The 16,486-nt window shown below is 46.5% G+C and overlaps 1 protein-coding gene across 2 annotated transcripts in view; it reads left to right on the plus strand.

Annotated features, from left to right (window-relative positions):
* Nucleotides 1–16,486, plus strand: part of CD99L2 (CD99 molecule like 2) — an 88,277-nt gene that overhangs the window by 67,831 nt on the left and 3,960 nt on the right. Inside the window, exons 8-12 of one of the 2 annotated variants that reach the window (XM_074962604.1) lie at nt 664–756; nt 2,041–2,082; nt 5,058–5,123; nt 10,477–10,497; nt 10,778–10,897. In XM_074962604.1, coding sequence (XP_074818705.1) covers nt 664–756; nt 2,041–2,082; nt 5,058–5,123; nt 10,477–10,497; nt 10,778–10,897 — 342 coding nt within the window. The remainder of the gene's footprint in view (nt 1–663; nt 757–2,040; nt 2,083–5,057; nt 5,124–10,476; nt 10,498–10,777; nt 10,898–16,486) is intronic. The other variant, XM_074962605.1, reaches the window with a different exon arrangement.

A 16,486-nucleotide genomic window follows, 5' to 3' on the forward strand; every position in this document is an offset into this window, starting at 1 on the left:
AATAAACATAGTAAGAGGCTGTTCTCTGTTTAAACTTAAATTCTCAGGATATACAGCAGTGTGTTTTCCCCATTACTGACTATTTCAGTCAGAAAAGGTGCATCTCAGAAAGTACTTCCTTTCCCTTTAAGATTCCCCCCTCCACCTTATTTCCACACTCTGAACACATAGAATTGTCTATTTCGTTCTGCCCTTTTCTCTCCTGCTTGATTTATATGATTTCCTGGCATTTGATCCACTATGCAAGACAATTTCTGGAAGAAGAACATGACATTTATCACAACACCAGCATGAGAGCACAAAACCAAATGAATTGCAAATATCTCCCATGATAGAGTGACCAGACAGCAAGTATGAAAAATTGGGACGGGGGTAGGGAGTAATAGGAGCCTATATAAGATACAGTCCCAAATATCGGAACTGTCCCTATAAAATCGGGACATCTGGTCACTCTATCCCATGATATTATATGTTTAAACTGAAAAAAAAAATAAAATAAAAAAAAAGTCAGTTACTTCATCTTTCCCTTGACACTGTCTGACAGGGTTGAGGATTTTCTTTCTTAAGAACCTTTGTCAGATCAAAGGAATTAGATCAAGGAGTGTTGAATTAAGTACCTTGGAACGCTTGGTCCAAGATAGTAACCACTATGGTATTTTATAGCAAAGGATCCTGCGGACTTTGACTTATCCGATGCACTAGATGATCAGAATGATGGGAAAGGCGGTGGGAAACCAAATGTAAAACCTGGTGAAGGTATGTAGATTAACTTTCTTACTCTGCTCTAGATCCTGCAGCGTAAAGCTGTCTATCCTTTTTCTTATGACTCGGGGGAATGCAAAACACAGTGGGGAAGAACAGAATAGACCCCCTGGGATGGCGCCTCCCTTTCAGATGATTACGGTGGAGCCTGTGCTGATTTACATCAGATGAAGGACCCTTCCCATCCCTCCATCAAGTCGCTATGTAGTTTTCATTGTTTAGTGCATCCTTTCATTTAAGCAATGAATTGCTGCAAATGACAAAGGCGGAGGAAATGGAGAGATTTAAAGCTGCAAGAGCTGGAGATTGACTTTTTCAAAGCATTAGTTCTTCCTCTAGCCTCTCATGTAAATTTATGGCATTTCCCTGTCTTTCCCTTAAACATGACAGGCCAAGTTATTCCCTTGGATAGAGTGTACAAACTCGCCCTCCCCCTCTTTAGAATGGCACACACATACCTGAAGGCCAAATAGGGCTCTGCAAATTCAGGGCTTTCTCCACTGAAGTCAATGGATCAAGCCCATAACAAGGGATCAAGCCCATAACAGAGGAAACATCTGTTATTGCAGAGTTAATTAAAGGGAGATAATATATTTTGTATTAAAGGACTTGCCTAGTTTTTCATTGGCTATTTACACATTTACGTATTTGTCCCCTTGTTTTATTTCTTATTTTCCCTCTGACTCATGAGCTCCTGGCAGGTCTGCTATGTTGTCCCTACCTGATAGTTTATTGACTGAATGGTACATGCTCTTGTGACTCTTCGTCATTACCAAGACACACAAATCCAGAGCAGTCTTAATTCCCAGCCCAATATAGAATATGGGCTGGACTTAACTGGGATGGGAGGCCTCTTTCCATTCCCAAAATATTACAGGTGGAGACTCATTTGTCTGCAGTTATTGTTTCTTGAGCACCAATCTAGAAAAGTCTTGCACAGCCTTTGCATAGAATATACTACTGTACAGCTTGTGTAATTAATAAACAGATACTACATTAGATTTTATTAGCTAGGTGTCTTGCAAGTACTTCGATTTCAAGGTTTGTTTAAATATATTAGACTTGTTCAGGAAAATTTAAAGAGTCAGTGTGTCAGTACCAAGTTTCAAAAGCTAGACGCTCTCATGGTAACGTATGCCGAGTCTTAATCAGCATTGGTACAACTTACATTTTGGTCTCCATTCAATTTGTTAGTTTTGTTTTTAATCTTATTGCAAATCCTAAATCCATAAATGCTGTTTTCTGTGATCAGTTAATGAATAGAGAATCCTGTTCCAGGCTCGAAAGGTAAAGGTAGCCCTTCAAGAGGTGGAAAACAGGGTAAGGAGTCTTGTACTGGCTCCCAGCCGTACCTCTTTCCTTTTATGAATCTCAGCTTTCTGGCACGCGCTTTACTAAGCACTGAAAACTTCTGTTACTCCTCTTCTGTCTGCAAAATAAATTGGGAATTTAATGGTTTGAATATCTACACTATTTTTCCTATTAATTCAGGACTGTCTTGTAGTTCTCCATTTCAGTTTTGCATGTATTAAACTTATTTTCTCAGTGATTTTATCTCAGCTACTTGTGTTAGAAATGTGTTCATGCACAGTCCTTCTGCTGGAGATACTCCAGTAACACTTAAAAAAAAAAAAGCCAAATGTAGTAGCATCCCACGATGAGAGGCCAGATACCCTTTTCTGTCAAGATCTGCTCAGTACAAGAGAGAGGTGGGGCTCTCAGGGCGTCGTTATGCTCTGCCCTTCACAGCCACATTGGTTAGAGCAGCCTAGGGGTTGTTCTAATCTATGTCAGTTGACAATAGTTCCTAAGGGGCTGTACACCAGCTGAGAACTAGAGGAACACAGCAGCATTCCACCAGGGCTGGAATGGGGATAGTGTAACAACCTGTAGTGTAACAACCTGCTGAGAGCTCCCTCTTAAATAAAATGCCTGGAGTCTGGTTGAAGGTCTTTTTTATGCTGCCCTTGTACATGAAGTCTGCTGACTATATGTTGTGAAATACAGACTTCGTGACCCTTAAAATTGGCTCCATATTTATTTTCATTAAACACTGTCTGTTGAGGTACTTTTAAGCAAGAGAGGTTTAATAAAGATCATCAGCTCAAACAAGCAAGGAAGTTAAGTCCTGTTTGAGGGAGAAAATATTCCTTAAATATTGCCAAGCCTGTGGGATGCAATTTGGATGCTCAGCATGTGCTTGTAGCTTACATGTAATATTCTTAACTCTTCGAGGAAACCATCTGTTTTCCAGTTCCCATGTTGTACTTTTCAGGAGCCATCAGGACTAGATTCACAAGGGGGATTTAGGTGTTGTAATACTGAACAGTGCAGCGCCTAACTTAGGGCTTGTCTACCACTTACCGGGGGATCCACGTGTGGCGATCGATGCATCGGCGGTCGATTTATCACGTCTAGTGAAGACCCGCTAAATTGACTGCAGATCGCTCTCCCGTTGACTCCTGTACTCCACCGGATCGAGAAGTAGTGTGGATCCCATGATCAGTAGATCTGAGCTACGTCAATTTGAATTACACTATTCACGTAACTCAAATTGCGTAGCTTAGATTGAATTTCCCTGTAGTGTAGACAAGGCCTTAGGAACCCAGATTCACAACCCCAAATAATGCACAGGGAGAGTTGGACACCTATCAAAAGAATTCACAGAATCCAGCATACTGAACGGGGAGCTGCCTAAGGTAGCCAATAGGAAATGACGAGGAGGAGAGAACTGGGGCCTAAGCCCAACCCTTCAAGAGAGAGTTAAATGCCTAATACTGGATTCACAGCCACGAACCCTCTCCTGGAGTCCGGCATCTGTCAATCAGTCTCTGCTCACAAAAAATGGTGGTGCAACCCTTCTATTCCATAGTCTAGTGGTTAGAGCACTTCTCTTGAGTGCGAGAGATCTGGGTTCACGTCCCTACTCTGTCTGGTTTGGAACAGGGATTTGAACCTAGGTGTCCCCTATCCCACGGAAGTACCCTGACCACTGGGTTATAGAATCATTCATTGTCCTTCTCTGTCCCAGTGAATATTGAATTAATTATACAGAGTGGAACTTCAAGCAAAAGGGATTGAGACATCCCCACCCTAGTGGTCTGGGCACCCCCTCGGGACTTTTGGATGAGGAGGCTTTTTCAGAGACAGCTCACTTACAATTGATTTTTGAGAGACTTTATGCACCTCTCCTATGTAAATAATGCAGACCTGGTATGCCTGAAAGTGGGTTCCTCATTCCTCCATAGGAGACTTTTTCAATAGGCAGCCAGGGGTTGCACATACCAGAATTGGTCCAGAGCCCATTTTGTACCAGCTGATACGAGTACAATGAGAACCTTTCGGAAGAGCTACGGGCCTGACTTTTTCTAGGAGCTGAGCATTGGCCTTGCCCGCAAACAGCAGGTGCTCAAGACTTCTGCAAGGACTGAATCAAAGTGATTGAAGTCAGTGCCATTGACTTCAATGGGCTTTGGATCAGCCCAGAAATAAGGCCCTAGTGCTTAAGTTGGATAAAGCCAATGAAAGGCATCTGGGAGTAGAGAAATTGCTGAACTAATCCTTTTGGCAGACCAGCCGTCCTCCCGTTGCATGCTTCCCCCCCATGTCTTGTGGTTTCATACTAACCAGTATTGATATTTTCAGTTACTAGTTAAATGAGAAAATCTGCCCCTCTGTGAATACAATTATGTACCAGACCCAAGCAAGTACTGCATGACCACCAATAGAAAGTATGAACAGACAATAGTCCAATGGGACTCTCTTAATCTCTGCCATTCCTGAACTTGGCATACAGTGAAACGGTGAGATGTCCACACAGATGGGAGCTCCTCTTGAATTCAGAGTTGGGATACTTATGAAGTTCAGTTCAGAAGACAGACTGCATTTAAATTATATTATCTACATAGAGGTGATGCAGGTCAAACGTGGCATTAAGTGAATAGCTGTGTAGTAGATGGTAGATTTGTAAGCAAGAGACACTGTCCCTTTTGCATGTCCCAGCAGATCTGTCAGTCCCAAAGCACAATGTGGGTACTGTCAGGGAAGTAACATTTCAGCAAGATGCCTAATTGCTGATGCTTATCAGATTCTCACCCTCTCCTACTCTCTACAAATACAACAGTGCCACCTGCAACCCTTCTGGATAGTTTCGCAGAGAGCTTTCTGGTTACCAGGGTTAGTAGATATAGCTGAACTACTCAATAAAAGGCCTTGAATATGTAACATATTGCAATGTCTAAGTTACAGGAAGTCAGCACATCTTGTTTGGGGTTTTTTTTGTTTGTTTGTTTTAGCATTTTCAGATGACGATCTGGCTGGGGTTCTGGACGATGGGGAGTACCATCCTGATAAGAAGAAAGGTAGGTCTTTACACTCTGCTGACCAAGTCCATTATAGTTTGTTTATACCCCAGGTCAGTTAATACACAGTATGACCCTTCCATTTGGAGACTAGGAATGGTGATAGAACTGAGATAGAGGGTGTAGTGAGTGGACAGACTGGTATTTCATCGTTATTTACATTGTGGTAGCGTTTACATGCGCCGATGAGGATCAGAGTCCCATTGTGCTAGGTGCGGTAATAGATCTTTTAAATATTGCTACAGCATTCATTTTCATTTGTTTGTGAGAGAAACAAAGTGAAGTCAATCTAAATCCAGAATAACTAGTCTCAAAGACATAAGATGGATTCATTTATCAGTTCTTTCATTGTTGTTATTATGTTAAGCAACACAATGACCTAGGTATTAATGTTGTGCTCAGGTAACATGGTGTATTCATGCCTGATATAATTACCTGCACTGTGTGCTATAGTCACCTATAATTACATCTGCAGTGTCTGGTTATAGTCCCCAAATCATCTGTTTTCCATGATGTGGCTGCTACCAGTATGGATGAATCTGTCATTCAGCAGCTGGCAGCCAAATCCAGGTGCAAGACTTTCACACCCACTTCCACCCCCCAGCCTTCCCCAGTTCTCTTGCTCCACTGAAAGCAGTTGTAATATAATCTGAGCAGCTAATCTAGTATAGCACCCTGCGCAAAAGGCAGTGGAGAAATTGGAGTGGAAAATGAGACTGATAAGGAGTCACATGCGTAAATTCTTGTACTTAAATCACTGCAGTAGAGCCTTGCATCACTAACAGACAACACAAGCGAGTCCTGGTCCTTGAGCTAAGAGATGTTGGTGGAAACAGAGACTAGGATCAAGCACCATGCTAAGGCCTTTCATGGAACGGAGATGGAAAAGCATTACTGCCAGCAAGGCTTATAGAAAGTTGATGGGGAGGTAGTTTCAGAAGCTGAAAACTTCTGCAGTGAGACTTTCCAGAAAGGCATGTGACTCCTTTTTGAATCTTCTGCTCCCAATAGAACTAGCTTGAAGCTAGGAAATTTGCCAAAGGAGAAGTGTATTATGGCCACAGGGAAAGACCATGGCTAGCTCTGGCAAAGAGGCACATTAGCTTCATCCCAGCAAAGCAAAGGAGAGAGGAACGCAGGGTGTCTGCAGCCTTCATGGCCTCCAAGACCAGGGGAAGTTTTAGGAATGCAAGGAAGAGAAACCTCTGCAGATGAATTTGTTCCCTTATTAGCACTGTGTCCTGTATGGATACCATCGATTGCAGTACAGGAGGGAAGAGCAGCTCTGCTGATAAAGGATGCCACCCTAAGTTTGTCCACAGGTCACTTCAGCCACCTCTCCTTTGTGGCATGATTCCAGAGTAGCCTTTTTAACGTGAATCTGGATTACCCACCGAGACATTGGAGGAGGAAAATGGCAAGGAACAAACTTGTAGCCCACTGGCAGGAAGGAGAAAACCTTTGTACCATTAGTTTCTTTAACTCCAAAAACAGTTACAATTTATGACTTAGCCCCCCTCCCCCCCATTGCCCCCAACTAATTAGTTTCCTTAATTAGCTTTAAGTTATTTGAGGATTGATTATTTTATTTTTAATGGATATCAACTAAACTTCCAAAAGTTGCATTTTACCAGATGGGGTTCATCCTAGAAGGAAGATGCTAAGCAATGATCTACTGTCAGAATGTGCTCTTGCTCCTGTTGAAGTCTGTGTTCCTTAATGTCAGCAGGTGTCGGGTGAGGCCTTCTTCATCAGTTAGGAAGTACTGGTTTCACCTATGGGTTGGAAAGTCCTCTGAGGAATGATCCAACTTCTAGTGTAGTCAAGGACAAGAGTCCCACAGCATTGGGAACTGGTTTGGGGAATTGGCTTTCATGACTAGTATTTATGAAAATACATGAAAATACAGACATTTTGCCTCTCATGGTAGAAAAGATAAAAGTTTCCCTCAACTTTCTACCACTCACTACTGGTTATTGAGAGTTAAGATGAAGACATCAGGCTGCATGTTTGTGAAGATCCACAATATTAAATATTAAAATAGGGAAATTCAAAAGATGAATACCTCCAGCCCAGTCAACAAACTGCGCTAAAGACAAACTGCATTGGAGTAATTAATATAATGCTGACCCGCTTCCATAAATTCAAGATTTATTTAGAGTGATTTAACTTTAGATTTTGGAGGGAACTTTTCCTCCTAACCCTGTTTCTCCAGGAAAAGCAGGGGGTTTAAATAGGTGTCAGGCGAAGTAGAGATTCCTTGGCATTATGGAGCTTAGTTGCACATTTTTCTATTGACAGTGCAAGTGTGCTGTGTGATTCCATACAGCATGTCAGTTATCATCCCTTTGTCGTCACTGCACAAACCATTGCTTAGCACAGGAATAGGGTATAGAGAGCTCATCTGCCCTACAGAAAGGACTACCCACTTAAGGCGGCTCCTCTGATAATATGTATGATGTCTTAAGTCTTCACAACAAAAGCAAAGAGAAAGGAGAGGAAGAGTCATCAAATCCCTGGAACTGATCCCACCTTCTGGCGAAAGAATGAATAGGCCTGGCAAGCCAGGTTCTGGTTCTGAGGTACGGTCTGTGGCACAGGTCCCATTGTACCGAAGTGCATCCTGAATAAAGGTCACTGCTTCACAGTTTGTAGAAGATGCAATAAAACAACAAGGATCATCACAGCTGGGATTCTCTGCTGGAATGTGAGAATTCTCACCGGGATTCCTGCCTGGGTACTGAATCATGTCACTGGTTTGGCTCCGATTGGAATAAACCAATGTGAGAGTCGACTCATTTTGGTATAAATGCCTGCTAAATACAGCTTGTCAAATCTCTGAGCAGCTGCTGTGGGCCCAATTCTGCAAGGTGCTGAACACTCTGAGCTCCCATTGGAGGCAATGAGGCTTTAGGGTACTCAGACCTTGGTAGGACTAGATTCTGCTGCATGTACCTATGTCAGTGTGGGGACCTAATTAATCCTTGGAAAAAGGGGGAAGTCACTTAGCTCTTCATACCTCCAGCCAGATCTTCTACAGCCCCAGTGTAGTGTCAGGCTTTGGCCCCACTGAGCCAGTAATTATTACACTCATGTGCATCACACACACACTGCCCTCTCCCCACCCGCATTGCACACGTGCATAACTTCATAGTGCCTTAGTTCTCAGAACATAAGAAAATGGAGGTACCATGAAAGAGAAGTGTGAGGCTGATTAATGGGCTGAACTGTTTTAAGTCAGCCTGTCACCAGAGGGATGGAGTAGACTAGAGGGTGATCAGTTCCTACATGCCCCTTCCCCTGTGTATACATTTTCAAGCTGCGTGTGTTGCAGGCATCTCTCATTATGCAGGTTCCTCTTTCATCGCCCGCCCACAGCCTGGCACCAAAAAGCCTTTATTGGAGTGACCCTGGCGTTGTCTCAAAGGAAGCCGGGATTTCTAGACTCAAGTGCAGATACACATAAATGAAGCCACAAGCAACTGTAAAGCCTGCCTTTGAGGGCACAGCTCTAAATTTATAATCAATTCCACTTACAGCCTAACACAGTGTTACTGAGCCAGCAGCTGTTTAATTAAATACGAGGGTTACCTTAGTGTGCAGGTCTACAGTCATACAACAGCATGTTCTGTACTGCAGCTTTCCTGCAAATGTTACGCCCTACTCCCACCCACCACCGACACTGAGAAAATCATTAAAGTCACAGTAGGATCATGAAGGTGGCTGTCAGCTCGAGGATCCTGGGCCAGGCTGGCAGCCCTTTACCCAGCTGTGCTAGGAGATGGTAGTAAGAAACTACTACCCCGCTCGTCTCCTCTCTGTGACTGTCTTCACTGCCAAGACAGGTGTGTTTTCAACCAGGGCAACTCATGCACATAAAACCTTAGTGGAGACATGGTACCTGTGGCTTTACCATGAGGTCAGCCTCCCCTAGCTGCCGCTCAGTAAACACTACAGGACCATGTCTCCACTAGGATTTTACAGCAGAGTCACTACTGTGTGCTACTTTTCCCACAGTTTGTCAGAGTGAAGACAGCCTACATTGGCTCTGCCAGCCGTAGCACAGCAAGGTAGCTGTGTCTGTGTGTGGGCTGTGCTTTCACTAGCGGCTGGTTTGTTGAGAGAAAGCGGAGCGGGTGTGTGGGGGGGTGTCTCCTCCATGCATGCTACACAGGTTCAGCAGAGGAGCCAGCGCAAGCAGTTGGTGGGGAGGGGAGCGGTTTGTGCTGGGGAGCAAGCACCAGGCATTCTGCCCCCCAGAGCAGCTGCTGGCATCGCCGCAGTGCCTGATACCTGCCTGTCCACCAGAGCCAGTGCAGCAGGGCTGCGGTGACAGCAGAGCACCCTGCTGCCCGCTCTGCACCCATTGCCCTGGCACGAAAGGGCTTGGTGCTGCAGGGCGAGGACTAAGTATGTGACAGGCTGGCAACTGGGCCTGGCCTTGTGGCTGCACAGCTGCTGCCAGCTATTCTTCTCAGCCTGGTTTCAATTCCTCTCTCATTCTTGGTCTCCTCTCCTCCTCCCCCCAACTCCGCCTGCCTGTCCCATTGTGTCTTTCTGTCCCAGGTTCTATTGTCCACGTCTCTGGGTGGGGGTTGGCTCCGCGGGGACAGGGACACAAAAGAGCAAACTGGTCTGGTCCTGGGTCTCTAAGGGCACGTCTAAGCTACAAAACTGTCGCTTTAACTTATGTCGGCATGCAGCCACCACAGTAATTACATCGCTTGTGCGTGTCTACACTTCGCTGTGTGTCGGCGGTGTGGGTCCTCACCAGGAGTGCTTGCACTGACGGCACTCAGTGTGGGGCGTTGTGGGATGGCTTCTAAAAGCCAGCAACAGTCGATGTAACCAAGGCAGTGTCGTTGACCTAACTACATAGACACTGACTCTACGCCGCTCGTGGGCGGAGTCAAGTCGGTGTAGCGGGCGAGTTATGTCCACGGGAGCGAAATTCTAGTGTAGACGTTTACAGAGTTAGGTTGATGTAAGCAGTTTCTAACTCTGTAGTGTAGACCAGGGCATAGTCTGTACTCAAGAGTCGCGTTGGCTGGCTGGCCGCTTCCGGAACAGGGGAGCTTTCAGAGAGCCCGGCCACTATTTTACATGCAGCTCTAGGATGCATTTGCAGTGGGGGGTGTGTGGAGCGAGTCCACCTTTCTCCCACCCTGGGTGGGGCAGGCTGCAGGGCGCAGCTGTGGGTTACAGCAGTGGATTCAGTCAGGTGATGGGGGGCAGACCTGAGGCCCTCACATGAGGAAAAGCACTGCTGTTGGCTTTGATCCTCAACAGGCACCAATTAATGTGGATCCCATCCTGGCAGCATCAGCCCTAACGCCCCTTGTCTTTCTTCCAGGTGGCAGCGACTACGATGCAGGTAGGTAGTGACGCACAGAAGCCCAGCTCCATTCAGCCCCAGACCGACCCTGCTACCACAGCATCTCTGAGCGATGGACACGCATGAACACCCACCCCCTGCCCACCACATTTCCCAGACTAGTTTGCTTGAGAGGCTACGGATGATAAATCCTGGCCAGTCTTAGAGTCTGCAGAATAGCCCAGGTGACCTGGGGGAAGGGAGAGAACAGCTAGACCCATGAGATAATCATTTTGGACACCGATACATATTTAAGCACATCTGCTCTTCTGCTTTGTAGGCACCACCGCCGAGACTGGGACAATAGCAGGAATAGCCAGTGCTCTTGCCATGGCATTGATCGGTGCCGTCTCTAGTTACATTTCCTATCAGCAAAAGAAGTTTTGCTTCAGCATACAACGTAAGTGGTTCAAACGCTCTGAGCAGAGCGCAGAGCCTGCTGGGGAAAGAGGAGGAAAGCCCCTTGGGGGGGGGGGGGGGGGGATGGTCAGCACAGTCCTGAGCACCTTGCCTGAGGGTCCACATAGGGTGCAGAGACCTTCCCTCTTTCTGTGCAAGAGAAGGGGGCTGCGGCCCCCGGGGAGAACCCTCCAGGGATTTGCCGTGGGAGAGCCCCACTGGGAATCCTCTGAGACGTTAACGCACGCTGAGGCTGCAGTCATCTCAGGGCTGTGGTACCCACCTTGCACGGGAGCTCCACCAGCATCAGCTCATGGGAGCGATGGTGCTGCTTGGCTGTGTACCTAGCCAGGAGGCCCAAATTGTTTGTCAGCCCCTGCTGTGGCTCTCCATGCTAGGTAGCTAAAAAACCCAGGGTTTGTGGGAAGGGGCTTCCCTCATTACACTGGAGATGGGGGCGGGGAAAGGCAGGAGTGGGGAGCAGAGGCAACACGAGAGGGTCTATGCGGGAAGCAAGCCTGTGTGTATAATTGGTGAGATACACCCAAGGCCTCCTCCACAGTCTCTCTGTGGCATGGCATCAGGAGCCGAGCTGTACCTTGGGAAGTTCAGGAACAAGAAGAGTGGTGGGGTAGACTGGATATTATTATTGTCTGAAATATTATTATTGTCTGAAATTATCCCTGTGGAGGGGGAGGAGAAGACACCTCCCCACCCCACAAACCTGGCTCACTAGCAGGCAGAGGAATTTTGTAAGGATAAAGCATTCATTTTAAATTGAAACAGCATGTATCAGCTCCAGCTCTTGCAAGGGGCGGCTTTGTTCCACCCCATGCAGGAACTCTGGATCTGAAGGGTTTTTTTCTTATAACATTAACCATTTAATTGACCAAACTATTCAAACCCACCATTTGATAAGGGTAGCAGCTCCTCCAGCAGCTACACCCCTCGCCAGTGTAAATGAGGGGACTCAGCTGCTCCCTTGCCTCTGCACATGGAATTGTTGACTGAACACGCACACACGTTAGTCCTGACTCAATTGCAGGATACCAGCATAAGCGAAACAGCCAGAAGTTTCTTCCAGCTTAAAATGATGGCTCTACAGCATTTCATTACAGTCTAAGACTGTCCTGGGGTAGAATCTGTCCAGACAGTAGTGCCCAATGAATGACGTAGGAACATACCATGGACTGAGGAATAAGAAAGAGTAAATATAACCGGAACTGAAAACTTACCAGTAGGCAGAGAGGGGAGATACAGCAAGCAGCAGCTGATTCCAAAATGGCCTCGCTAGTGTCTGTCATATTTAAAGGACTAGCTCCAGAAAGGCATGCTGGGAAAAAGAAGTTCCTATAAAAGAAAAAAGCCTGCCGTGGGAGTCATAAAGGAAGTAGCTATAGCAGTATTGCTTGCCACATAATTGTATTTAATAGCCTCAGGTTCTTCCTCCTTCCAGGCATCTGTTCGTATAGTCCAGTTGTAAAGATTGCCTTTCAAAATAAACATTTCCATTCTTTTCCCATGGGAAAATAACGAATGCAGCAAGCCAGCAGTCGCAAGCAACCCTACAAAAAAAGCAAAGCGGAAGGAGACGATTTTAGGGGGGAAATGGATTACACTTCAACACCTTCTGTTTCTGTAAAGCATCTTTGATTGTGAACACTCCACAGTATTAGGGCCTGATCCTGTAAGTTCCTTCATCTAGACAGACTTTTCAGGATCTGCTCCTTAGCTAACACAGTTGCAGAGTTAAGTAATAACAGCAGCGAGGGACATACCGAGATGTAGCTACTGGGATGGGGGGCAGGGAAATATAGGTTAACTCTGCAGTGAGGTTTGGAAAGAAGCTATTGCTGTCCAGAAGGCAGTTGCACCAAGCACAGCTAGGTTGTCGGGAAGGGGCTCGCACTGCACAGGTGGAGGAAGGAGAGGAGACAAGGCCACTGAGAGAATGGGGAGGTCCATGGAGGACATTGAAACACGTGGGGGATTCTGAAAGGGATGCGGCTGTCTCTGAGGCTGGGCAGGCGAGTTCCTTTCTTTGTGAGAAAAAGGGTGAGCTGCAGCATTCTGCAGCTGCTGGAGACCTAGGAATGGGAGATGGTAAAGGACAGAGATGCAGAATCCAAGGCAAGAGGTGGCAAGAGCCTGGCCTAGGCAACAGTCCTCAAACCCTTCCATAGTGTGAGTCACAGGAGTGGGTGTTTGTATGCACCTGTCCGGCCCCTGACCCGCCTCCCTCTCCCACTCCGTCATGTAACATCCCCACAGCAGTTGTGTACGTAGAGAAGAGCACTGGGGAAAGTGCTTGGTGTAGTTTTAGAGCTGTCTTTAATGTGATGTAGCAACTGGACTGAGCCTAGCCACCTCTGGGCTGACTTTTGAACACCGGTAGTCTGGAGCCCACAGGGTGGGACTCGCTGCCCCGGGGCTTCCAAGGAGTTGTTATAAATAGCCAGAAAAGCTCATTTAAAATTCATCAGCAAAAATCCCTTGAGTGTCTCCTTCACTTATTGGGGCAGAAACGTATACTGAAACAGTGCTATTTTCCTGGCTGGGGCTGCGACAAACAGGTGAGAGTTTTGGAAAATTAGATCAGCAGGAAAAGTCGAATGAATGTGATAGAATAAAATGCCCTTGTTTGTCGTCTCCCCCCCCCATTTAAATGATATTTTGGAAAGAATAAATAATAAAAAAAGGAGCTTTGATAAAAGGGAAGCCGAAAGAAGCAAAGCCCAGAAAGGCAGCAGGAAATTAAAGATAATTATAAAGGAGGATTAATTTAAGCCATCAGACATGGCATGCTGGGATAATGTCAGGCCTTAGATGCATTGCAATGAATGACGGAAATCTGAGAGCAGTCAGCTGCGGCAGAACTGGCTTTTTATTGAAAAACATAAATTGTGTTTGGTGTTATCCCAGCAAAACACATGTCTTGGGGGAAGCTGCTGTGCTGCGGAATGACCATGCGCTGGTAGCACAAAGGAACACTAGGCTGTTTGTCTGTGTGTGTCTCTCTGCCCGTCCAGCGGTGAGGGGGGTGGGCTCAGTTTGCATTTTTGATCTCATTTGGACTGGAACATTCATACACTCATGTTTTTACCAATGACTCTTGCAAAGTTTTCCCCATATCCTTTACCCCTCTCTGTCCTTTAACATCCATCACCTTGGTATTTAGGCGCATCAAGATGTCTTAGGGGAGTTCTGACAGGACATAGTCAAGCAGAGCAATGTTGGTATTCCTGTGCTACTGAGCAGTTACATGGGAAAACTCCACACCTACTGGTCACACTTATCGAGAGGCGACTTAGAGTAAGGCTGGGAATTTCAAAGAAGCCTAAGGGAATTAGGTGCCATACAGCCAATGGGAGCTGGGCACCTGGCTCCATTAAAAAGCACCACCTGCTTTATTAGCACCCCTCTCTTTCACCATTTGGAGCAAGGCCTTTCTTTCGCCAGCACACTGCACTTGTACAGCTCCCTCTCCACACTGGGCCTGAGGCAGAGAGAGCCCGCAATTCCCATTGAAGCAAATAGGAGGAAAGGAGGTTGCTCTGCAGTGACAGATTCAGACTCTGTTTCCCTGCCCCCTGCCCCCTGTCCCCAGCCCCCTTGGTCATTGGTTTTCTAGTGATTCGCACCAATAGCAGGAATAACATTACACCTTCCGTGGGAGGGGCTCAAAACGTGTCACATGCTTTGAGCCACCCTGTCAGCCAGTGACTGTTACCTGCAATGTACGCCATGGCATAGGAAGATTAATTGATTGGCTTAAGAGCACACTGCAAGGCTGGGGTAGCTCAAGGAACAGAAGGACCTAAGAGTCTTGTTTCCCAGGCCTCTGTGCTGATCCATGAGCGAATGCCCACTGCTCACCTGTGGGAGCTTTTATGTAGCTGCTTGGGCTCGTACTGACTTTAGCTGCGACTCACCTCCCATTACACACTGTGCTGTGTTATTCTGTAGCCCTCCTACAGCAGCAGAGAAGAAAATGTTTACTTTGCTGGTAGCTCTTGTTCCCCTTTCCTACAGTTTGTGACCTGCTTTTCCCCAAACAGCATTAAAAGAACACCCCCTCCGCCCCCTCCGATGAATTAACTGTTCCCACAGAATCTAGAAACAAACATCCACACATAGTGGTAAGAGTGCCTTAGTTGTTTTCCATCGAGTGCTAGGGAACTCACATACCTGACCAGCCATTTGGTTTGGCAACTACTTCTATCTTCCTTAGTACCAACCCAGGTGTAAGGGTCCCATCCTATCTGCCAAGTTAGTGCATTTTGGCTTCCCCACGCCTGCAGTGTACATGCCTTCACCTTTTTAGCCATATTTCCTTTCACATCCATTTAATATGGTATAGTTTCTTTAGTGCTGGGTATACTATTACGCCTAATGGTGCATTTGTCCTTGCAACCTATTTGGTGAGCTAAAGAAGTAATATATCCCCATTTTATAGACGGAGAATTGAGGCAGAGCATGATTTAGGCACAAGAGTTCAATGAGCGTTAGGTGCCTAAATGCCTTAGAGATGCTGGGCCTAAGTGTCTTGCCCTCCCCACCGCACATAGGGAGTCTGTGGAAAAGCTCAGCCTTAAACCCACATCTACATGGTTGCAGGCCTGTGCCTTAACCATAAAACCATTCAGCTGTGACAAGACTTTATCTCAGAGGCATTGGCCAGGCAGCTGCTGCATGTCTGGTCTGGCACTGGGGAAGAACAGAGCTATGGGGGGGTCTTTAAATGTTAGCCCTGCTCTGCTCTTACTGCCATGAGCATGTACTCTTGCTCACCAGCAGCAGACACTGAAATGTTTTTGTGTGTCCTGTTCCCTGCAGCCATCGCTTTCTGCCAGTTGTAGTAATAGGCTAAATCCCATTTTCCTGACCCCCACAAGTAGTCACGTCAACTTCGTTGTGACACAAGGGGAATAGAACTAGGCCGATAAAGAAGCTAGTTCCCCACACAGTGTCCGACAGGCCCCCAGAATCTACTTTTCCTAAAACTCCACGCCTCCGGGGTCTGCTGTCCCTTGTTGTCAGGGTGGCTAACCCTGATGTGGATTTAAACAGCAGCCCCAGGCATGCCTTTCACATTCACCAGGGCGACCTCACTGTTGCTTTGCAATGACTCGGCCACTCCTAGCAGGCCCCGCTGAATTATTTTCCTACTCTGAATCCCAGGTGAGTGAGTCAAGCTGTTAGTTGCTGTATGTGACACCCCGTCTATACTAAGTACACAGTGTGACAGGCATAGATCCAGTTCCAATGAACAGGGTGGAGTAACACAACCATATATCCAGCCATGACTGTACATCCACCCCACCACTGCATTGCGGGACCAGATGGCGAGTTGGTCCGTGTTGCCCAGCGGACGTGCAGAAGAAGCAGTGCTCTGGGATGTCCTGCCACAAGCACTGGGAGGAAGGAAGGCTGGCCAAACTGGTAACATAAGTTATGGTTAAAACCAGCATTACAGCCTGATCCCAGCCTACATCATGTAATGACCATGTTGTGCATGAACACAAATGACAGCAGTGCCCGGTTACAAACTGGGTGAAAGTTTATAATGCAGCCAGGGCCGTAGGGCGTA

The sequence above is a fragment of the Natator depressus genome, chromosome 9 (assembly GCF_965152275.1).
Source record: "Natator depressus isolate rNatDep1 chromosome 9, rNatDep2.hap1, whole genome shotgun sequence".
Classification (NCBI taxonomy): domain Eukaryota; kingdom Metazoa; phylum Chordata; order Testudines; family Cheloniidae; genus Natator; species Natator depressus.